This window comes from Cupressus sempervirens, chromosome 11, assembly GCF_028749045.1.
Source record: "Cupressus sempervirens isolate cs-2001-9-10 chromosome 11, ASM2874904v1, whole genome shotgun sequence".
In the NCBI taxonomy this organism is placed as follows: domain Eukaryota; kingdom Viridiplantae; phylum Streptophyta; class Pinopsida; order Cupressales; family Cupressaceae; genus Cupressus; species Cupressus sempervirens.
Window position 1 is genome coordinate 537,997,481 of NC_143128.1, and position 26,097 is coordinate 538,023,577.

General features: G+C 37.7%; 1 protein-coding gene across 5 annotated transcripts in view; it reads left to right on the top strand.

Annotated features, from left to right (window-relative positions):
* LOC149530753 (mitochondrial import inner membrane translocase subunit PAM16 like 2-like) overlaps positions 1 to 26,097 on the top strand; it is a 129,907-nt gene that overhangs the window by 67,863 nt on the left and 35,947 nt on the right. Inside the window, exon 1 of one of the 5 annotated variants that reach the window (XM_089809745.1) lies at positions 14,384 to 14,569. The exons of the other annotated variants lie outside the window; for them this stretch is intronic. Coding sequence (XP_089665871.1) covers positions 14,543 to 14,569 — 27 coding nt within the window. The 5' untranslated portion in view covers positions 14,384 to 14,542. Of the gene's footprint in view, positions 1 to 14,383; positions 14,570 to 26,097 lie in introns of those variants that run through there. 5 annotated transcript variants of the gene reach the window in all.

The following is a 26,097-nucleotide window of genomic DNA, read 5'->3' on the forward strand; positions in this document are numbered from 1 at the left end:
AGACAAACTATGACACCTTAAAGAAAAAAGTGAAGGTCCCCATTTGCAATTAGGTGATGGTTTGAAAATGTCACATTCAGCATTTATGTTGTGTTTGAAGCTTTTCAAATATTTTTTCTGTTGTTATTTGCATTCTTCACTTTGGCATGGAATACATTTTGATTTTTTTTTTAATGTGCTGGTTACAACTAGTCAAGAAGTGCATTTTGAGTTTGTGTGAAATTTGAAGTTGGTGCTTCAAGGAGGGTTGGTGCTTACTTATGTAAGTTGGGTTGGGCGGGTTGGTGCCGATTTGTTTAATGGAATCGATTGATCTGCGGTTTATTAGCTGAAAGGGTTTTCCACATGAAATTTTGTGTTCTTGTTGATGTTTGCTCTCTCTTTTCTATCTCTTTTCTCTGTGGTTTCACGTGCTTAATAGTTCTAAAATATCGTTTCACCTTGTCCCCCTCTCTCCTCAATATTTTTTGTGTGCTGTTCAATTCGTATCAGAGTGAGTCCTTTCAGAAAAGAGCTTAAATGCTTGGAGGTTGATCTTCATTGCACACATGGATTCTCTTGAAGGTCTTGCTATGAATGGACCACCCTTAGTTGATGGCACCAACTAGGCATTCATGACCATTTGAATGTATACTTATCTCATGTCTCTTGGATTTGATGTTTGGACAAGTGTGAACACACTTATTTGATGGCTCCAAATATGCATTTGGGAGTGTTTGAGTGCATACTTAACTAATCTCTCTTGGTTTTGATGTTTGGACAAGTGTGAGGACTAGTTACACAATTCCTTCAATTCCTTCAATGGGTGTTGATGGGAAGAAGGCTTTTTAAAATAATACAAAGGCCATAAATGCAACCTTATGTGGTTTGTTAGAGGCATAATCTCTGAAAGTGACACATTGTGGTACAGCTCATGAGATATGGGAGAAAAACTTCAGAAAACATGTGGAGGAGATGACACGGTTAATAAGGCAAAAGCTTTAGACTCATAGAAGACATTTTGAAAGTCGTAGTATGTAGGAAGAGGTAAACATTGCTGCTTGTTTTCTGCTAGTAGATGAAGTCGTTAACAATATTATAGTATTAAGACTTTAGGAAAAAGGTTGAGGAGTCCATTGTAGTTCATAAAATTTTAAGTTCTCCTTGTGTTTTTATGAATGGGTATTAGCATTTGAAGAGATAAAGAAAACTTGATAAGTTATGTGTTGATGAGCTTCATGGCATCTTAACAGGCTATGAGACAAGGATAAACTTTGAAGCTTTTTCTAAAAATGAGGCAACCTATAAAGTTTTGAAGAAAGGAAAAGATAAGTAATGTATATCTAAGAGTCTCATTTCAAAGAGGCACATTTCATGAGGAAGTTGGAGAAAGGTTAAAAGTAAATATGAAGGCAAGTTATCTTTCAAGTGATTTAATAGTGGCTAGGTAGGACATTTTGCAGCTAAATATCTATAGGCAAAGAGTGAGGAGAACGACTATGAAAAAAACCTAAGTCCAACAAGAAGAAGTATGAGGGAAAAGAGAAGAAGTTTTAGAAGTTCAAAAGGAGTCTCTATTCAAAAGAAAGTAGTTCATTTGATGTTAGTGATGAAGAGTCTTTAAGAGCAAATTTTTTTCATGGCCAAAGAAGCACACACTAAGAATCAAGAACATAAATAGCTAATAAGTGCTCTAAATGAAATTAAGAGACTTAATTTTTTTTTTGAAATCCTGAAGTTGTTGCTACAAGGAGGGAATGAGACGAAATCCAAGACATCGCAAGCTCTTGGAGAAGCCAAAAACTTATTGTTGACTTGAAGATTCACATTGAAGAAGCAAAGAAAATGGATAAAAAATTATAAATCAGCTTAAAGCTCAAGAAAGAAAACTGTGAAAGACTTGAAGTTGCTATTGTTTCACTTAGAAAGCTAGATAAATCTTTGACACATATGAATCATGAGAAGATAAATCAGAAAAATTTCATGTCCTTGGACAAGGTCTTTGGCTTACGAAGATTGTCTACTGATAAAGATGGAGTTGGTTTTGAAGAAGATGTGTGTAAAAGAAGAAGAACAGAAGACCAACATTGGTAGCACAAAGGATTACCACCAAGAATCAGAAATGATTCTTTGAAAAGGCCTTTTATCTCGAGACAAACAATTTTGACCAGGTTTAACAGTTATTTCTTTTATGGTTTTTGTTTCTTTTGCAATTATTTTGGACGCAAGGCAATCAACTGTAGAATGTTAGCAGTAAATGATTTCAGACTTGTGAGTAGAAACTCTTTTGCTCCTTTGAGGTACTACAATGTTATATGTTATAAATGTAACAACATTGGTCACACTGCAAAAGTTTGTAGAAATGGAATGACGGATTTCTCCAAGTAGAACAAAAAGGTTGAGATAAAAGACAAAACAAAAGAGGTTGCTAAGGTTTGGAGGACGAAGGAAAAATCAGTTTGAGAGGAACCCTTGATTGTGCAAACAACCTTTCATGGACAAAATGAAAAAGAAAAATAGTATTTTGACAACGGCTATTCTAGGCCATATGATGAGATATGAGCAAGTTTCTCACTCTCAAAAGGACTAGTGAAGGCATGGTAATATTTGGTGATAATGCCTTTAATCAAAGGTAAAGGTACACTTATTCATCCTTACTTTTATTTTGGATGATGGTGAAAGTGAAGTTGAGAATGTTTTATATGTAGGTGGTCTGAAATATTATCTATTAAGTGTGGGCCAAATGGGTGATCAAGGGCACACTTAGTTTTCAATTCAGACAAGCATGAAAACAGTAAAGGTGGTAAATATATTGTTGATGTAAGTAGGGCTGCTAACAATCTGTACATTCTTGATGATGTCAAAACTGAAAAGCACTTGAGAAGTTTAAGACTTTTAGAGCCTTAGTGGAGATTGAGAAGGGTGTGAAAACTAAATGGTTATGTCAAACAATGGAGGACAGTTTCCGTCAAACAAGTTTGTAAATTTCCGCAAAAAATATGGTACGAGAAAACAATACTTAGTTGGATGGACACCACAACAAAATGGTGTTGAAAGAAGGAACAAATCAGTCCAAGAAATGGCCCCTAGTATGTTGACCAAGTCTAAGGTGATTGAATCTTTTTGGAAAAAGGCTGTCCATATTGCTGTTTACATTCAGAATACGGGCTGATAAAGAGCAATGCATAACAAAGTTTCATATGAACTTTGAAATATTTCAGGCTTTTTGGTTGTCCTTGTTATATGAAGAGGGACGAAGACAATTCTGGGAAGTTTGATCCTAGGGTTGATGAAGGGATTTTCATAGGATTCTCCTTTAAAAGTAAAGCTTTTAGATGTTTCAATAAAAGATGATATACGATTGTTGAAAGTGCTATTGTGAAGGTTCACAAAGACACCAACAAGCATAACAAGATGCAAGATGATGGTAATTGTCAAGTAGATGTGCTTATTGTATAGGGTAAGAAACTTAACACATGTAGTATAACATGATTCAACGTAGAACAAATACTTTATTCATATATGCACTCAATGACTACAATCCGAATACAATGACTACAATGATGATTCCAAAGTCCATCTTGGACGTGTACATATACCTTTCCGAAGGGGTGACTCAAGCGTCAAGCGTCCGTTCAGATACTATTCTACCTGTCGGCTACACTATACATTTTACCGACAACATCATCCCCCCAAAAGAAAAGTTGTCTCCGGATGACAATACAACAAAAAGGTAAACAAAATACACCAAAAATACTAAATAGAGGGATGCATCCCTGGCGTAGTGGCTGTCCGTGCCCTAAACTCGTTCAGCTCCGCCCGTAGCTTGTAGACTTGTTCTTTCCTAATCTTCAGTTCCGCTTCTGCTTCCATTCGAAGCTCTAGGGCTGATTGCATCATCTCTATGATTTCTCCCAATTTCTCTTTTCCTGCTGCCACTAGTTCCTTTCCTGCTGCTAATTGTTCCTTTTTTACTGCTTGCCTCTGTAGCTGACTTTTTTTGTCCAATAGGGCTGCCCTCTCGGATTCCCAGGCCACCCTCTCAAATTCCCAGGCTGCCCTCTCTGAAGCTAACCTGGCAGCTGACTCCTCCCAAGCTCTCTCAGCTGCTACTTGATCCGCCTGATTCCTCTGAAAAGTGTAATACGCCTCCCTGTAAATCTTCACTACCTCATGAATCGAAGCCTCTACTCGGCTCTCCATACTGGAATCTCTCGTCGTGGCCCAATCTTGACGCATCTCTGCAATCTCCACATTTGGCCATCCTTGCTCCTCAAAGCAAACAGTAAAGGCAGCTGGGCATCCGAATCTCATAAAAGATATAACCCTCTCCAGCTCCTTAACGACTGAGTCCAATGCCTAAGTCTCCGTCGAAGCTAACACTTGGCTAGCTCGAGATGCTAGAGATGCTAGAGCTACTACATCAGCAAGAAATGTTTCTCTCATCCCTGTGTCCTACGCTATAGGATGTTCCTGCTGCACACATAGCTGTCTCTACTGCTTCCGCCATACGCTCAACAACACTATGTGGTACTCCATCAGCCTGTGTCTACCCAACCTCCTGTAATGGGTTCTCCAGAACTACTTCTCGCGTGGGTGTCGGCAGGTATGTCACTCGAGGTGCCGGGGTTTGGTGGAACTGTGTACTCAAGTAAGCACTCAGCTTTTGGGTTCAGCTCTCTCTGTCTCGCTCCGGTGATGCCAACATTGCCGTATCTACCATAACCACTGCATCAAAATCCCACTACATCCAATTGGACACCCAATGCCCCCAACTTCTCGCTTGTCGGTATCTCCATTACCCCTGTCTTTATGTCTATCTCCGCCTTAGGTACCAAAGTCTCATCTCCTGTCTCTGGTAGAGTCTCATGAGTGGGCTCCATCGGTACCTCCAGAGTTGCTATCTCCGTTGGTGACGGATGTGCCTCTATTGCTGCCTCTAGAACTCGTGTCTCTATGATGGGCTCCGTCGTAGCTGAAATTGGTGTCATCACCACCAGCTGCTTGAACTGACCAAATCCTGGAATGTCATGTATGCCCATAGGAACAAAGTGTGTCATAGTCGAAAGTATAGGCCGCGAAAATCTCAATGGTGTAGCAGTGATCACCTCTACCTCGTCCTCTTTCTCTTCTCCCTCTGTCCCACTCTCCTTTGAAGATGTCTCCTCTCGACCACTATTTGTGTTCCCATCGTCTAGCCTCGGTCGTTTCTGTCCGATGGTTTTGGTGCCAAGTGTATCCAAATGCCTCCACTGCATAATAGGTAGTTTGCCAAGTGTCAATGGTCCTAGTTTGGCCTCCAGTGCATCATTCAGAATCATCTACGTTGTTGCTTCTAGGAACAGGCTGATAGCATAATGTGGCATATAAAACGTTTTGTGCTGCAATGTCATAAATTCCGACATCCGTTCGGCCAATAATGTTGCCCAGTCATATACTTTGCCGTGCAAAATTTCGTTCATCATTGCTACATGGGGGAAAGAGATATCTGAAGCGCAGCTCGAACCTATGAGGCAGCTTTTCACTATGTCCATCAAACAACACCAGTGACCCTCCTGGATATTAGATTTCTTTAACCCTCTGCCTTTGGACGTGTCTGAAAGAGCCTCCTGTTCGCCTGCAACAGGTCTTCGCACACAAGCTGTATCAACTTCAACTTCACTTTACGGTTCATCTTTTTTGGCTTGCTCTCTATTTTTCTTTCGCCTTGAGCATGACCAGGTGTGCCAAATACCTGTGTAAAATCAACCGGTTTGAATGATACTACTAAATTGCAACCAAGATATTGAAATGTACTGGTTCGAGAGAACATGCCATACGTTTCAATCATTATACGCAAAAACCCTTCGTAGTCTAATGCAAAATAGTGGCATTTGCACTACCCATTCTACCTGTGCGTTTCGGATACTAGCCTTCACCTGGTGGTTGTCTGGAGTCTCCTGCCACCACTTCCAACATTCTGCACCATTTAACCCTTCGAATGTAATACTCTGTACTGTAGGAATGTCTCCTAGCTACTTTGGTTGCTTTACTTTCTTCTTACTTGCACCTGCATTGGTCCCTCTTGCTACACGAATTCTGGATGGCAATGTTTTCACATTCTTGTTCATGGCTGCGTCTTCGTCAAGTTTCTTTTTCCAAGCCCTCTTCCCAGCTGACTGCATAACTCACTTCTTTGTCGTTTTGTGAATAAACTGTTAGGGCAGTTACTTCCCGTACAAACTTGCTATAATTTTCTTCCTTCCTTAGCGTCTGTACTTTACGGCTTCCCTCAAGCTTAGTGAAGTACAGCTACAATTCCTTCACTGAATCGGGTCCTCTTGGTACGACTTGGCTTAAACAATGATTAGTCTTAATCTTGTATTTCGTACGGACTTCAATTGTCTTCTGTTTGCTTGTTGTAGTGGGTGTACGACTAGTTTTTCTTCTCCACTGTACGTTGTATGGCCTTTTCCTTCCTTCAATTCTTTTCTAAATGTGCTGTACGGTTTTCTTTGTTTTTTTTTTAAAAGCAATTTTAACTCCTTACACCCTACGGCTTTCTATCCTCTCTTTCTTGTCTCAATGTACGACATCCGTACGGTTCTCAAGTTTTATAGCTTTTACACACCGTATGGCCACATACCGTACGGCCAATCCAAGCACTCTCCCGCCCTTCATCCTTCCAATTTTCGTACAGTCTCCAATTCTGTACAGACTCAGTTTTATGTCTCTCAATCTCGTACGGTGCCCAGACTTCTGAATTGTTAATTTGCTTTCACCGTACGGTGACCAAATCCTTTCTGCTCTTAATGCACAGTCCCAAATACTGATTTGAAGACGTAACAAATTCCCTCTTTGTCCCCATTCGGTAGTTAGTTTTTTCTAGCTTTTAAGACTTTCTTGAGGAACACTGTACGACTGTCTTTCAATAAGCTTTAAAGCTGCCTCCATCCGTACAATCTTTATATGGGTCATCCTGTACGGTCTTTCTTTATAATGTGTCTTCACGTAGCCGTACAATCTTAATTCATCTTCCTCCTATTGGCCGTACGGTTTCAAGTTTCTTCCTCCTGTGTTCTCTAGCCGTACGGGGTCTTTATTTCTTTTGTGGTGTGCTTCTTAAGTTCGTACAGACTCAAGCCGTATGGTAGGCCATACTCCTATTGCTTTTAAGGTTTGATTTCACCATTACATTTTGTTTTTGCTTCCTACACTTTTAATACTTCATTTTTTTATTCCTTTTTGCTACTTAGCACTTAGAATTATGCTTTAACTCCATATTTTATTTACTTATTATACATATATACATTATTTACAGGCTTTTTTTTTTTTTTTTCTCATTTGTTTGTCGGCGGGTGACCATTTCTTTCATGGTATATTTTTAACTTCGATCCGTTTACTGCATCTGGTATTTCTTTTCCGTCCAGTGTCCATAACTTAATTGCTCAGTTATAGCCAACTTCCCGTATCTTGTATGGCCCGACCCATTTAACTTTGAACTTTCCAGGTCTGATTTCATTCCATCCATTATACTTCAATACTAACTGGCCCAGTTGAAGGTTGTTTAATTTTAAGTGCTTATCATGCCATGCCTTCTGTCGGTTTTGCGTAACTTCGATGGCCCACTGTGCTTGCAGCCGTCGCTCATCAAGTTTGTTCAAATTGTACAATCTCTCCCTTAGGCTTTCCATGTCGCCCAACTTGTTCTCAATTGCTATCCTCAAACTCGGTACCATGAATTCTGTCAGTACCACTACCTCCTGTCCGTACATTAGCTGAAACAGGGTATGTCTTGTAGTTACATTATATGAAGTACGGTACGCCCATAAGGTTGACGGCAACTTTTCTTCCCAATCTTCTCCCTCAACTGCACAGGATTTATAAATCACTCCAACTAGGATTTTGTTCGTTGCTTCTGCTTGTCCGTTGGCTCTCGGATAGTATGGGCTTGATAATGAATGATAGATCTTAAATTCAGTACTAAGTAGTCGGATAACATGGTTAACAAAGTGTCCTCCCCGATCACTTGTCAACTGCAGTGGAATCCTGTACCTTGTAATAATCTGCTGATAAATAAACCTTGCTGTGCTTACTGCTGAGTTATCTGGTAATGTGCATGCCTCCACCCATTTAGTCAGGTACTCCGTCGCTACCACAATATATTGGCACCTTCTAGTTTTGCTCACCTTCAGAGGTCCAATGAAGTCCAATCCCCATCTTTCAAAGAGTTCTTGCGCATGCGAGGGATTCAGAGGCATGGAGTCTCTCTGCAATGGTTTCTTGGCTCGCTGACATGTGTCGCATGCAATGACCCACTCTCTGGCATCATTGTATATAGTTGGCCACCATAGTCCTACTAGAAGTATCTTCCGCGCAGTTGTATTTGGCCCCATGTGTCCTCCTGCCAGTCCCTCTGTGCTTCCTTTAGTACCTTTGGAATTTCCTCCTCCAGGATGCATCACCTTAGAATTTGATTAGGTCCCATTTTGTATAATAGCCCATTGATTAACTGAAACATCCGGCTCCTCAACACTAGTTTCCTTCTTTCATTTGGTGGCATGTCACTCGAAAACTGTCCCATCGATAAATATTCTCCAATATGTGTGTACCAAGCTGGTAGTACTGTAACATGAAATAGTTGCGCATCTAGAAAATCATCATTAATTCCCTTAGGTGGCTCCCCCGATTTTATTCTCGACAAGTAATCTGTACTTAAGTGACTTTTTCCTGGCCGTACCATGATCTCAAATGTGAACTCCTGTAATAATAGTAACCATCGACTTATTCTTCCTTGAATAATCAGCTTATTTACCAAATATAGCAGTGCCCGATGATATACATAGAATACGAACAACATGGCCAACAAGTAGTGTTTGAACATCTGCATTGCGTATACTATCCCTAATGCCTCTCGCTCCATCGTACTATAGTTTTTCTCTGCCTTTGATAACAATCTACTTGCAAAATATATTGGATGGTCCAATCCGTGGTCAGCAGTCTGTGCTAGTGTTGCTCTGATGGCATAATTTGATGCATCTACATGAACATGAAATTCTTTGTCCCAATTCAGATAGGCCAAAATCGAAGTCGTAGCCAACCTTGTTTTCAGTCCCTCAAAAGCTTCATTCTGTTCAGCCTCCCATTTGTAAGGTTCACCCTTGCAAGTGAGTTTGTCCAGCGGATAAGAAACTTTTGCAAAGTTTTTAATAAATCTCTGGTAATAACTGATGTGCTCTAAAAATGACTACCTTTGATACATCCGCCGAAGGTGACATCTCCAAGATTACGTGGACCTTGTCTGGATCCGTCTTCAATCCTTCTTTACAAATCATGTGTCCGAGCAACTTTCCCTGTAGCACCATAAACCTACACTTCTTTGGGTTCATCGCCAATCTTGCTTGTCTGCACCTCTCCATGCATTCTTCGAGTGCCGTTATGTGTTTCTCCTCTGTGCTAAAAATTGACCAATCATCTAGGAACGCCTTAAAACTTCCGACAGACATTTTATCAAATATGTGTAAGATAATCCTTTGGAATGTCACTGGGGCATTGCACAATCCGAACGACATCCTGTTGTATGCATATACCCATCTTCTATAATGAATGTCATTTTTAATTTGTCCTCCTCCGTGATGGATATCTGGTTGTACCCTGAGAATCTGTCCATGAATGAATAAATTTCATGCCCCGCTACTTCCTCCAAAATGCTATCTATAAATGGTATTGCAAACGGGTCTTTAATTGTTACGGCGTTCAGATATTGGAAGTCCACACATATTCTTATCTGTGTTGTGTCCTTTTTCAGGGATATCACGATCGGTGATACGCAATCACTTGTCTGCACTTTAAAAATGATTCTTGCCTACAACATCCTATTGATTTCTTCCGTGACCCGTGTTGCATAGTTCTTATTCATTCGGTACAGCCGCTTTCGTACGGGTATTGCACCTTCGATCAATGATATCCAGTGAACACATAGCTCTGGTGGCACTCCTTTTAAGTCTTTATATGTCCAAGCAAAAACATCCTTGTACTCCATGAATATTCTGAATGCTGCCGCTTTCAACAATGGGTTCCAATCATCTCCTACAAGAATGTTTGTATTTTCCTCATCACCCAAGTTCATTGTTTTCACCATAGGTTCTTCATACTTCATCGGTTTATCTTCACTAAATGTATGGGCTGGTGTTTCATCCATCTGCGCTTCTCCCTCCTTCAGTTCACTATACTCCTTCGGGAACTCATTGTCTGCTTTTTCTTCGTCGGCACTCAACATATTGCAGCTCGGAAAAACCTCGTAATCTTCCATTTGCCATTGTAGCAGTCCATTCACCGAATCTAGGTCGTCATTAGTTGACCCTCCTAATCTCAACACCCCTTTTTCATCTGGTTCCATCCTCTTTTTACCTTCGGCATCACTCTCGCCTTCTCCTTCTGAGTTTGACGACGCTTCTTCTTCCCCTACCATTTGTGTATGCAAATCAATTAAGAATCTCCTGCTTCCTCTCTCCATGGACAGGGTGTTCTGTTTCCAATCATGCTTTACCTTTGCTTGCACCAACCAACCTCGTCCCAGGATGGCGTCGTACCCTCTTCTCTTCAGTGGGATCACCACAAAATCCAATAAAAATGGCTGTGTCCCAATTGTTACCTCCTGTGCCATCAAAGTTCCCAACGGTTTTATCCCATGCTGATCTGCTGAGAGTAACTGGAAAGTAGGTGGCCATAATGTGGGTTGTCCAAGTTTTTTCCAAATATCTTCCGGTAGCACGTTCACACCCGATCCTCCATCTAGAATTGTATCTGTCAGCACAGTACCCAAAATACCCATCTCCACTACTGCCGAGTGTCTTCCTGTTGTAAGTGCTAGTAGCATCGGGTCTGCTGCCACTGTTCCCTTACTATCCCTTCCTCTGTCACTCTCGGGGACGGTGTCATATTCATAACAGCTGTATGCAACTATGGCATCGTGAGAAGAAGGTCATTTAGTTTAATCGACACTTTTGTTTGCATTATCTGTTTCACCATGTTTTGTTCCGCCAAGTTCCTTTTCGAAGTTTCGGCAGTGTCTTTGACTTGTGGTTTCTCTGCTTTCATTTGCTTTTCTATCTCTGTTCGTGCTTTTTGTAACCTCTCCTTCTCTTCTTCTGCATCCGGATATTTTTCTTTCCTCGCCTGCTCCCGTGTAACTGCCAATACTTTCTTATCACACGTTTCAATGCTTAATAGATTTACCCCTTGTTTTGGACATTTTGCATCTTCGTGGTCCCCTGGACCACACCATTTGCATAGTAGTTGTGGCATCTCCTTCGTAGGACAGTCCCTAGTGAAGTGACCCCAAAGATTGCATGCCAGACATTGTATCATCGGCTGTCCACTCGCATCATACTGTATTCGACTCCGGCCTCCATTGTTATTGTTGTTGTTTCCACCCCTTTCGCGTCTGTTATTATTGCGATATCCACTTGAAGTTGCAACATTGCTTGTACTATTGTTGTTGGACACTTCTTGTGTTAGTAACACCTGTTGGTGTCCTTTTGATTTCATATTAAACGGGCACTCTTTCAGGGAATGTCTTGCCACCTGGCAGATGTCACAAACTGTTTCTTTGGGCATGAGCCCTTCGTATGGCCATCCTCTTTACAATTTGTGCACCACAGTTCTCCCTTCACTGTGTTCGGATTCTTTCTCAAATTCTTAAATTCTTTCATCATTTGAAGCATATCTTTCTGTAATGCTCGCACCTTCTTGTTTATTCCTCGTTTCTACTGCTACTTTCAGATGATGAATCGTCTAAATCTGAGGATTTATGCTTTTTCTTCTTACTTGTCTTTTGTTCTCTTTCTAAATTCATTGCACGAGTATACGTGTCAATGTATGATGCCAGTGGTACAATCTTCATTTTCTTTTTTAGAGCCGACCGTAGCCCTTCCACAAACCATCATTTTTTCAAACCGTTTGCCGGTTGACTTTCCATTTTGCCAACCAACTCTTTCAGTCGTCTGGCATAGGCCTTTACTATTTCATTCTTTCCTTGTTTAGTACTATATATCTCTGCTACTATTTCATTATCGTCTCGAAGCAAATTGAACTCTGCTATAAATTCTTTTTTAACATTCGCCCATGTAGTTAGTTACTGAGGGTCGGTGTTAGAAAACCAGTCAATTGCCACACCCAAAGAGTTGCTGGGAATTGTTTGATCCAATTGTCCTCATCTGTCATGCCATTTGCCATCCATATGGTTTCGCACGTTTTGCAATGTCGGATTGGATCTTCTGTACCATCATTGTTAAACTTGGGTAATTTTTCTTTAGGACCTGCCATCGCTACTTTCCTTTGATTCTGAGGTACTTGTTGAGCACCCGCGCTGTTCAAAGCACCCACGCTGTTTTCGACAACCGCGTTCCCCGATGAAAGCTCTTCTTCAAGTGAGGTTGTTCTATTCTTCGCCTGTATCCGTTTGTCTAGTGTATCGAGAATGAAGAGTTCACTCCACGCTCGTGCTCCCTTGGCACTCGGAGCCGTGCGAGTTGCTTCCCTTCCATTCGGACACTCTCCCCTCGGTGTATACAGGTTAAGGAACTCTTCCTTTGTTTCTTCCACCAAATTTAATCGCTGTTGAGTCTCCTCCAACAATTCCTTGGCACTCCTCAGTCTACTAGGGGAGTGCACTCCCTCCGTCTATGCCTCTTCACCCCTTCGGTGCCCCTCGGCAATCTGCTGAAGCCTCTGCTTGCGCTTTGCCTGCTCTTGCTAGAATTAAAATTTCTTGTGCTGTACGTATTTCATCTGTCTTTTACCTTATTCCTATCCTTGTTAAGCAAATTCGGCATTAATCTTCATACCATTCCTTCGTTCCAAGTATTTTTGTACAAGGTAAGAAACTTAACACATGTAGTATAGCACGATTCAATGCAGAACAGATACTTTATTCATATATGCACTCAATGATTACAATCCGAATACAATGACTACAATGATGATTCCAAAGTTGGACGTGTATATATACCTTTCCGAAGGGGTGACTCAAGCGTCATGCGCCCGTTTGGATACTATTCTACCGGTCGGCTACACTATACATTTTACCGACAACAAGATGAAGAAGAAAGTGTTGTTCAACAAACACCTTCAATTGTGCAACATGGGACTGCAGATGTAAGTTCTGGAAATACTCTAACATGGAACAATAGATATAACTAAAGAAAATACACCTACAAACGACCAAGGTAGGAACACATTTAGGACCTTTCTGAGGACTTCATCAATGTTTGTTCAAAGAAATCATCCCACTGATGAGATTTTACAAGAAGATAGACAGAGCCGCATACAGAAATATTAATTATTTTGAAGATGAAGATATCTCCTTGCTGTCTAAAGATTGAGCCTAAAAGTTTTGAGGAGGCAACAGAAGATAAATATTGGGTGCTAGCCATGGAGGAAGAGATTGGGCAGATTAAGAAAAGTGAAACTTGGTAACTTCTCCTAATGTCCAAAGACAAGAATGTTATTGGTTCAAAGTGGGTCTATAGAGATGAGTTGAATGAAGTGTGAAAGAAAGCAAGACATGCGTGCAAAGGGTATGGACAGGTTGAAGTTATTGACTTTTAAGAAATTTTTGCTGGTGCTGCACGTTTAGAAGCTATTAAAATGTTCTTAGCCTTTCCTTATTTCAAATGTTTTAAAATTTTTAAACTGATGTTAACTACATGGTGATCCAATTCAAGAAGTTTATATAGAGCAGGCATATTGGTTTGTTATACTAGAAATCAGAACTATGTTTGTAAGTTGAAAAAGGTACACTATGGTCTTAAACAAGCTCCATGTGCTCGGTATGCGAGACTAGACAGTTATTTGCTGTAACAAGGATTTAGAAGAGGAATAGCCAACAACGATCTGAATGTAAAAGAAGGTAATTATATTTTGATTGTTGTAGTTTATGTTGTTGATTTGATTTTTGGTAGTGACTGTGAAGAGATCTGTCAAGTTTTTGCTACTAATGTGGAGGAGTTTCAAATGTCCACGCTTGATTAGTTGTCATTTTTCTTGGTTTGCAAATTAATCTAATAGAGGCATTTTCACTTGTCAAGCAAAGTATATTAAAGAGTTGTTGAAAATGTTGAGAGTGGAGGATTGCGATACTGTGAGCATTCCAATGATGACAGGATTCAAGTTAAGTAAAATTGATGAGTCTTTAGATGCTAATCAAACTTTATACAGGCCTACGATAGGAATTAAATATTTATAATATGTAACAGCTACTAGACCTAACATTATGCAAGCAATTGTTTATGTTGTTAAACTTCTGGCTACTTCTAAGGATACCCATGTTCATTTAGTTAAGAAGATTTTCAAGTCTCTTAAGGGTGCTATCGGTTACAGGTTATGGTATCCTAAACCTAATGATTTTGCACCCATAGTTTATGCAGATGCAGATTTGGGTAGTTTTCTTGATGATAGAAAGTGCACAAATGGAGGTGCATTCTTTCTAGGTGATTGTCTCATATCATGGTTGAGTAAAAAGCAAGATTCTGCTGAAGTACGGTTCATTGCAGCATTGTGTTGTTGGACACAAGTTCTATGGATGAAACAAATGTTGAAGGACATTAAGGTAGATTATGACCATTCCATATCTATCTTTTGTGATAAGACAAGTGCTATTAGCATCTTTAGTAATCGAGTTATGCATCCTAGGACTAATTATCATTTTCTGGAAGAACAAGTTAATAATCAGAAAGCTAAGTTGGAATATCTTTCTACTAAAGAGCAGATTGCAGATTTGTTTACTAAGCCTCTACCAAAAGAAAAATTTGAGTTCTTGAGGGAGAACTTGGGAATGATTTCCCGCCATCCTTGAATTGTTATTTTGACCTAGGGAGAGTTTTCTTTGTCATATTGTATCATTCCCATTTCAGTTGTTTCACCAAGCTATTGCTGGGTGAAATAAATATCATTTGCTAGTTATTTTAATCAGCTTTCAAAGATTGACCAAGTTCATATAGAACCTGTGAAAAATCTTAGGTATGTGGAGAATCTAATACTTTGTCTGGACATAGTGATATTGCTGCTGGACGTGGTGATGGATTGAAGTCAATATTATATTATTCTTGGTGTATGGCAGCTGGAGGTGTCTTTATACCTTGACATCTTCAAATTTGATTTTTGGCAGCTCATTAATTTATTTATCCTTTTTGAGTGATGGGTTCAAGTTCAGATACTTTTGTTGGCTGTGAGTGGGGCGGCTTAGTCCTGATGATGGCTGTGTAACATCAACATTAAAGAACATTTTTTATGAATTATGAAGGCATTAATATAAACTTCAGCCATCCTGTCCTTGGAGTTTTTGGATCGACCATGTATGGTGTGTTAGTCCTGACAACAGCTGTGTAACATCAACATTAAAGAACATTTTTATGGTTTATGAAGGGATTAATATAAACATAAGCCATTCTGTCCTTGGATTTTTTGGGTTGAGCATGTATTGTGTGTTAGTCCTGGTGACGGCTGTGTAACATCAACATTAAAGAACATTTTTTATGAATTATGAAGAGATTAATATAAACTTCAGCTGTTCTGTCCTTGGAGTTTTTGGGTCGAGCATGAATGGTGTGTTTATGCCTTTCAAATATTTTTTCTGCTGTTAGGAGACATTTTGATTATCTTTTTTCTGTGCACCCACAAGTGGTCAAAAAGTGTTTCAGGTTTGATGGCATTTTGAGTATGTGTGAAAACTGAATTTAGTGCTCCAACTGAGGAAGTGTTAGGAGGGTTGGCGCTCTCGGTTAGTTGGTTCTCACTTATGTTATCTGTGGTGGTGCCCATTTGTATAATAACTCTATCGATCTGTTGTGGCTTTTTGTTTTTTACCTGATATCTGTTGTTCTCTTCGTTCATATTTGCTCTCTTTTTTCTCATTGGTTTCACGTGTTTAATAGTTCTTAAATAATGATTCATTGTTTATGCATATGTAAACATGTTACAAATGAATAGAGCTACACATTTGTGCTGCATATATAAATCACGTGCATTATACATGTCTACCATGGACATGCATATGCATATGCATCATGTATGCATGTTTATAGATATATAATATATATTGGTAAGATTGGCACCTCGATATTAATCTCTCAGCATCTTTCAGATGGGCATATTTAAAATATCTAAGTGAGTATCTAGTAGACATGTTTAAGATATTTGAGCAAACATATAATAAATATATTATATACTTGTTTAGATATCTATAATATGTCCATCTGAAAGATGCCGGGTGATTAATAACTTGGTGCTGATCTTACCAATATACATGACATACTTGCTCAGATATCTCAAATATGTACATCTATATACTTGCTAAGATATCTTGAAAATATCTATCTGAAAGATTCTGCGAGATTAGTATTGAGGTGCCAATCTAACCAATGCTACAAATTCAAGATCAGTACCTTGGGATTAATCTCTCAACATTTTTCAGATAGACATATTTAAGATCTCTGAGCACTATCATCATTAACATAAAGTGGTCTAATTTTAAAGAGTTGTCAATTTTATGGGCATTTATTCCTTTATCAAAATCCTTCATAATACACATACATACATACATACATACATACATACATACATATATATATATATATATATATGTATGTATATATGTATGTATGGTATATATATGTATGTATGTATGTATGTATGTATGTATGTATGTATGTATATTTTGTAGGCCATTAAAGAAGGATGTCATTATAATGAAAGCAATATGAAACACGTACTTGTGACACATTCCAAAATATTATATTTAAATATAGTTTTATTATTAAAACATAATTCAAATACATTAATACTTTGTAGAATCACATGCTATTCTCTTGAAACTCGAGATCTAGATGATCAAGATTCTCCAAAGAGTTGGGATAGTTGGATTGAGTTTTACTACCAACAAGACTCTCAAAACCCATTGAAGATTCACCAAAGGATTCTCCGACCACGTCAGAATTCTCAACAATGAAATTGAGATATATCAATGCATTTATGGATACATCAATGTTACTTATCTTTGGTTGTACATCCCAATGTCTACTAGGTCCTCTCATGTTTTCTGTGCAGGAATATGACAAGACGAAGATTGAATTGCACATATACAAGGACCTTTTCTTTGCTAGTGCCAACCTATTTTGTTTTACAGAATGAATGAAGCCATATGTACACTCCAATTCCTTTCAGATGCAGAAGAATTTGAAACCTGTAATAAATGAGTTTATATTATAAGTTACAAAGACACAATCAATCAAATAAAATTGAAATAAGAAATAATTCTAATTAGAATAATTGATATAGAATTAAACCTGTGGTAGAAGTTTGATAGCTAGCTTTTCAAAATGTCTAGTCATGGCACCATAGAAGTTCCACCACTTTATAGGGTCCATTTCTTTTTTATCTGCCATTGCATCAACATTGGCGTCAGTCCCATCAGAGGATGCAAATTTCTTAAACTCATCTTGAATCTCCATAGCAACTCTAGCATCTGTAAACATTTTCATGAAAGCCTTCTTATATCCTTCAACAACCTCAACATCCCAATTTGGTGCTGCTGTCCTATTTGGCAATGCTAACATATCAACATGGTAGTACTCGGGGTTTAAAGCATATGCCAAAAGTTGCAAACAAGTTGTTATTTTTATCCCACCTTTTTTTAATTTTTTAATTTATTTTTTCTCAATAACATGCCATAGCCAAATTATTATTATTTAAAAAGATTTTCCAATCTCCGATGTGTGGGGGCATTGGTAGGGAAAAGCGAAGGGAAGAAAACCTAAGACCTGCCTGGGACTTTTTCAGTCCTAATGCCAAAAAACCAAAAAAAAGCTGCTCTGGATTAGCAGGAAGATGAGGTCATAGACCACAATAGATATCCAGTCAAAATGGAGAAAAGAAAGTTTAATGAGACCGCATTGGACCTGCAGATAGAATAGGAGACCACAGACTTCTCCTTTACACATCCAGGTTTAAGATACAATTATTATTACAACCTTTAAAATCATAAATATGCCTAAATTCCTAAAGAATATGCCTCCTTAAAGCTCCCCATGGCTGGCTTCTGCTAGAGCTGCTAAACTTTTTATGTAGGCTAACCTGCAGAAATAAGTTAACACTTTCTGCCACAACCAAGATTAATCCATACACATAAAAAAAATCTGATCAACATTTTATATATGCTCCTTAAGCTGTAGTCTCATTAGCCATTCCAGACCAAATTAATCTATTTAACTTACCCAACGAAATAAACATAAATGACATATAACATACTACCATATACATCTGCCATATTCAAATCAGTAATAACAACTGCCACATAATATAACAATTAGTCATTGAACCATCTGAGGAGACAAAGGAACAATGAAATTCGTTGACAGTTAAACCGTCAACTGAGAAAAGTATTAATTAATATTACAGGAACAAGAACCATCCTAACCAAAATACCTTCAAGGGTTCAGATACCAATGCTGCAGAGCAAGTCACTTTTAGTTATCTTAACAATGCAAGATACCAGAAGTAAAAATACACCTAAAATGGAGAGAACATACAACACTGAAAGACATGTCATATTGCAGCAAACAGGAATGATATGTATAAATTATTTCTGATTGCAACCTTAAAGAGCAGATAACAAAATGAAAACCTCCTTGTGTTTATATTTACATACCAGTATTCATTATATATATTACAGCGATCTTGACATATATGCCAGTATCAGTATATACAAAAGATAATAGAATGGACAAACAAAGGATAGAAAATAAGATAAAAGCCTATAGAAATATACTGAGCAGACTAGAAAACATAAAATATAAATACATCTATAAATATCTACATACATTCATACATACATGTGTATATATACATACGAGAAGAAGAAACAAAAGCAGAAACATAAAGAGATGAGGGGGAAGGAAACCACTGAAAATGAGAGACAAGAATCTGCAACCAACCTGTAAATGCCTAATCATAATATACGAAACCTAACACCATTTTGAGAGCCAGATAACGATAACGAAGCCAATAGTGAGTTATCCCATTGTATTTATAATATATAGTTAGCAAAACAGTAGTCCTTAAGATAAAAGAAACCAAAGCCAATGATATGTCACAAGTATCTAATCCTTAATAGGATTTATAAGAAAACAAAGAAGACTAAATGTAAGAGACTCTGTTGGTTCCCAAAACCACAGATTGGAATCGTACGAGTCTTGCCATCTCAATGCTGGGAAATCCAACCGGTTATGGCCAACTTGATGGAACTGAACAGTGTAGTCCGAGTTCCTTGGACTTCTGGCTTTGCAAGGCCAAGGTGGGTGCACATGATCCTGGACAACCACTTAGACCCAAGATGCTTAAAGCAGATTGATTAGAATTTGAATGAAAGTTTCCTAAATGGCAAGAATTGTAGAAAGAGCGAATGTTTTAAATAAAAATAACTATAATAGATAATTGCAACAAATGAATATATTATTTCTTCAAAGGAAAGATATGAAATAATTGCTAGCATATGAATCATGAATGATGAGTAATATGAAGACCAGTGCCGAATTAAATTGGTGATGAGTCAATATTATAAGTTTAAAACATACAACTTTATAAAATTCTATGAATATCAACTCTAAATAATTTAGTAATCAAGATGCGACGGATCAAATATGTGGACGCAATTTCAAACCAGTCTATAATGCGCTTTAACTTCTAGGGAGACAAAACAAACACAGATATGGAAACAACTTAATATCTCATAGTATCTATGTTTATCAAGTTTAAAATGCAATAATTGATCCTGTCCACTTATCTATCATATAAATTATTTATAGAATTAAAAATAATAATTATAAAGGACAAAACTATATAACATTTCAACTCTAAAGCTTTATACAAATAAAATAAGAATAAACATTTCTTACTGATCGTGCAAGAAACAAAAATACAATGAGGACACTCATCTATGATGCTCACATTTCACTACAGTCCAATTCCAAAAATCACATATAAATATATTTACTCAACAATCCAGAATTCACGGGCTTAGTTCAAATTTTCATTCTTCGCTAATGAAAGAATTTAATACATCAAAGTGCGGATAAGTTGGATATGTAATTTTTTGATAAAAGATGAATAAAAATTGTGTCTTTTATTTGTTTTCAATCTCCTACTTATAGAGAATGATGGGTCATATGGTTATTTCAAATGACACACTGCTTCATAATAAGAAACTAAATACCTGTTACATAGTGTGAGCCTTAAAGTTGAGCCACAACATAAGTCGATTTTATCTAAAGAATCAGAATTAGTGTTGTGTAATCATCCTCTTATATCTGAGTAACGATATAAATATGGGCATGATTGTGAATGAAACTCGTAGCAATCTCCATGTAGTCTTCAAACCCCTTTCTTAGTTATATAAACTCTTCCAATGTTGCGTTGAGTGGTGAGTTATCGCATCCCTAGATTCATAATTGATTAATCCGTTATCTGTCATCGCGTATTCCATATTTTTGCTGCTTCTGTACCAATATGGTAATCACTTGCTTAAAACTTTGTCCACAGGATGCCCGAACATATGTTTTCTGCCGCACATGTTTCAGTGGTATCCTCCATCAATTTCATGCCCTTCTACTAGTTTCAAATCTCCAGATCCTTCTCTTCCTCATATGCTCACAGGATTTGGTTCAAACTCTATGCTTCTATGGTGATTCTTCATCTCAGTCCTCCATCATTGTGGGTGAGAGAACTTAGAAATTGCGTGGAACACCAAGGTCTTCAACAAAAACACCTTCCGGCAGTTCACGGCACATATCTTCTGTGCTTTAGACATATATCACTCCCTTGTACATCTCTAATCAAAATCCTGTAAGCCTTACGGTACTGGAGCAAAACCCCTTTTGGCAACTTGTTCACATTGGTAAAGTGCCAAGTATACTTGCTGTGAATATATACATTTTTATAGCCTTCCTGTATGAAACTGTTAAGTCTTCTTTAATTTTTAATTCGAACCTCTGGATTTGAATCTGAAGAATATGTATACATGCTATACATTAAATCTATATGAATCGGTACAATCCCTTCCCAATCCCTCATTCTATGTATCAAGTCGTAGGCTGGGAGTTGGTACTTGTGGGCATACAGATTTTAAACATCCTGAGTGATCAACAACTTTCTTTTCAGAAATCTTTTAGAGACAAGATTCTGTCTGATTATGCTATGCTGCTGAAATCATCATTACTATTACGTTTCTGACATTAGTCTTCCCATTATAGACATATTCCTTGCAACCATATCACTCATTCTCATCCAACTATATCCCATGAAACCTCTTCATCACAATAAAATCCACTGACACAATCATTTAAAGCTGTGTTTGAGATTGCCATCTCTGTTTGGTATTTGAACTTAACAAACTGATTTCAGTATGGATAATGAATCTCTGCATAAATAATTTGAATTATTAAAACACCAAGAGATGAAATCATTTCAACTGGTCTATACAGAGTATTATTATAAAATGTAACAGGAGTTTTTTTTAATCTTAATAACATTCTTAACAGTGTAAGAAAATGAATAGTGCAGAAGGGTGAAAAAAGGCTTCTAAAAAATTTAGGACTCCATCAGACTTAAAACAACAAAATACTATGGTTCCAAAGTAAATTGTGGGTCGCTTCCCTCAGGTCTTCGATTGCTTCTGCTAAAGCTACGTCTCTGCTAATACCTTGGGCTTCAAGAAATTGCTTTAACCAATCCTCATCGACCAGAATAAATATCTCAAGGATGGCCATCAAATATCCTGAGCCCAAAATCCTTCCATGTCTTCTGAGACTAAGATGGGATCGGTAGTGACTGAGCGGTTCTGAATAACCAGTACAACATAGTTTCTTGGTCTGGGAATAGAAAAATCATCCCTAATGTTAATCAACACTCTATCTAACCCCATCAAGATATCTTTTGAGAAGAGCTCCTTACAAAGCCTAGCAATCTAGGCTTTTTTTATTGAACAAATGCTTTGCTATGGCTATAAGCTTTGCCGGGATGACTGGGTTAGCATGAAATGGTCCTACTCCTTACAACGAATTAATTAGTCTCCCAGGCTATTCGTAATTGCTGTCTGTATTACTCAGTTCTTGATCATCACAATCTGGTAAATCCTGTTGATAGTGACTTCATTGTCAAAAGCAATCTGCCTATATCGACCTCCTAATTTAAAGGGTTTATCCATGGCTGGTAAGAAAGACTAGGGCTTAAAATGAAATAAATGCCCATCATTATACCTACTTAGCTTGATATGTCGAATCTAATAAATACTCATGAAAGTACTCGACCTGCTAATCTGTCAATCATAAATCCTCAATCATAAATTATACCTTAAATGTACGCCACCAATTTAAGGGTTATGCGTTTAACAAGACAACCCAATACTAAAATGAGGCTTATAACCATAGTAACACGGGGATGTCTCCCCCCCTTTTTTGCTCCATGCACCGGGGACTTGGATGCATCGGGGAGTTGGGGATTCCTTCCCCCATCCCTAGTGACGCCACTAGATTCCACCACCTCTGCCAAGGATGGGGGGACGTCCTGTTGTTAACTATTTGCTGATTTGACTATTTATGTTCAATGTTTGATGTTCCAATTCAATGCAATGTTCAAGTATTTACTCTTTCACATCTTTCTATCTTATATTGCAATACATCTTTTCATAACTAGCATTTAAACTACCATATGTATAGTATATACATCCCCTTTGGTCCCTCATCGCCGTCTCCCTACTGTCCCCAAATTAAGGCCCGTCTGCCCCCCCATCCTGGAAACTTGTCCCCCTGTCCCCTAGGGTGGTGTAAGTATGCTTATAACAAACACATGGCAAGGAAAAAAGGGGCTGCGAGAAAGGTAGGTCTAGGATAATTAATCCTTGAAAGGTGTAAAAAAATGGCTGAAAAGAAATACAAATTGGAAATATATGAGGCAACAGAGACAAGGAAAAAAAGGTTATATATATATGCTAGAGAGAGAGAGAGAGAGAGGAAAAAAACATGCTCTGAGAAAGATAGGTCTAGGATAATGTGTCCTTCAAAGGTACCGAAAATAATGGCTGAAAAGAAATACAAATCATAAATAAATTTGAAGAGGCAAGAGTGACAAGGAAAAATAAGGTTGAGAGAGAGAGAGAGAGACTTGGCACTTTTTATCTTTATAAGAAAAAGGCAAGAAAAGTAAAAAAGAAACAAGCAAGACATCACAAATGATGAACAAACCTTAAAAGCTCATAAACTTGAAGAATGCTATAAGAAAAATAAGACTTAAAGGAGGCAAGTGTCTTACTAAAGCTTGCCTATATTATGAATTGTCCCATTCTTAATACGAGTAAGTAGCCATCATGCCAATAGAATACCAAAGATAAGATAAATATACACTTAAGCACCTTTTAACTTTATAAGAAAAAGACAAGAAAAGTAAAAAAGAAAGGAACAAGACATCACAAACGATGAATAAACCTTAAAAGCGCATAAACTTGAAGAATGCTATAAGAAAAATAAGATTTAAAGGAGGCAAGTGTCTTACTAAAGGCTGTCTATATTATGAATTGTCCCATTCTTAATATGAGTAAGTAGCGATCATGCCTTTCTTGTATAGTGAATATAATACCATAGATAAGATAAATATACACTTAGCACCTTTTATCTTTATAAGAAAAAGGCAAGAAAAGTAAAAAAGTAAGGAACAAGATATCACAAACGTTGAATAAACCTTAAAAACGTATAAACTTGAAGAATGCTATAAGAGAAATAAGATACAAAGGAGGTGAGTGTCTTACTAAAGCCTGTCTATATTATGAATTGCCCCATTCTTAATATGAGTAAGTAACAATCATGCCTTTCTCGTATAGTGAATATAATAACACAGTTCCTTTGTAGCTACCATGCTAAACTACCATCAACATAATAGTATCAAAAGCATACAAGTGGTAGTGAGGTTGTCTAAACGGAGCATCTATAGTAGGCTAGCCTTACCTTTAAGAACCCCTCCTGGTTTCTTTGTAGAATCCTCTTCTAAATCATCGCTGTGATCCACTTTGTTTGCTATCATAACCACTCTAGTTCTTTCCAACCTTTTTCATAATACTTAACAAAAACATCCAATTCTTTCGATTGGTTGGCATTCTATGAACAAAAGCATAATCCTTGATTTCTAGGATAGGAAATAGAGGGACCGCACTATCTCTAACCCCATAGTCACTTTGCTTTGGGATTAAGAGATTATCGTCAATATTTTCCAGCACAATATCCAGTTCTACTAGGAGATGCTTCTCAAATAGAACCTCACATAAGTCACTGATAGCGGGTTTGCCTCTATCCACATGCATAATGGTGGCCACAAACATGGCTACAATCTGTATGTGGCTCTTCAGCCTATCTTCCGACTCGCAAAAGTCCTCCCCAACAATCTTAAGCACGACTTGAAGGATGAGGCTATGTTTAGCCTTTTTTATCTTTCCGAGCTTCAACTCCGTTATTTCTTCAAGAAAGGACATTTCCCTTTTAGCAGGGTTCATGTAAATCGTAGTATCCATCTTAGTTTATTCTAAGATATTTCAGATGTTGATAAGGCTTAATAGAAGGATTGAGGAATACGTTTCTTTATATTCTTCTCATTAAGCCACAATTTGTTTCTCATAATATTGAAATTTGCGTGTGATGATGGAAAAATCATTCCTTAGACGGTCTTTTAAATCTATAATCTCCATTGATCAATCTATCAAATACCATGTAAGTTCCCTTTTCCATGCAAAGTGATAATGAGGTGATGTATTTACCATTGTCCTCCAGTGGCAAGAGCATAGATTAATTAAAAGAGTCGGAAATCAAACTTTTAAAGCCCCTATGCTTATGAGATCGTGATGAGGCCATAAATTATTAGATGTCGTGCTTAAACCTAAGCCAAATGATGTGGGACTAAATTAGACCCAAACCCTCCAATTTTACCAAATCTAGGAAAATAGTAGTCTGATAACCTTTATGCACCTTCTAACTTATACTTCTACTAAGTTGGGGATACTAAAATGCCTCTTTATCCCATTAGGGTATTGGTTGGCTAAATTATCAGCTAATGTATTTGCTTCTCTAATTTATAGTGACATTTTTAATAATTTAATTTAATCAAAACTTTGCCTAATATGATCATTGAGTTTGCAATTGGGAGTTTCAACTTTCCTAACAAGATTAATAACTATAGTTGCATGCCCTGCTATCTCCAATCGTATAATATGTAATTTTTAACATAATCTTAAACCTTCCAAAGGAGCCATAATTTTTGCAACATTGCTGGAAGTGACACCCAAGGATTTAGCTAGTTTAACTATTAATTGCCCTTCATGATTATGAATGCAACACCCTTTACATGCTACAACTTGGTTCCTTGTAGAGGCCACATTGAAGTTTAAATTAAACAACCCTTCTTTTGGAGTCTTCCATCTACATACCTGTCTTAGCTTAGTCGAGAGGTCATTATCTTTGCCAACATAGGCTGGTATTTTCAGGCCTTGCCATTTCACCCTCATCTTATCATCCCAATGGGTGATAAATCTTATCCTTCTTCCCAACCAAATTCCTACTATTTATTATTTTCTTTATAGCTGCTTCCATTTTATTGATGACTTGGTTAACTCAATTCCTTATCTTTGAAGATTCTTCTATTTCTTTTTTTCCGAATCTCCCAAATAAGGACCGAGTGGGCTATAATCTATAAGTTGTTATACACTTCCCTATTTTTTTTTTATTGGTCAAGTACAAAAGAGATCTGATACATCATCTGATAGAGAAGTTTTCCAATATAGCTTGTTTAAAATCCAATACCAACATTTATTAGAGAATAAACAATTCAGGAGAAGATGATTAATTGTTTCCTCATCCTTTTTGCATAGAACATGTCATGTCCCCTTCTCCGCACTAGTGTTTTGGTGCCAAGTTAATCTATCTCCACATCCATATAGATTAACGACATTAGCTAACAGGATGCCTACCAATGACATCGGAGATTTTATCTTATGTTCTTCAGTTATTTTATTAAAGTGTGTGGATAAAGTCACTTTATGTTATAAAG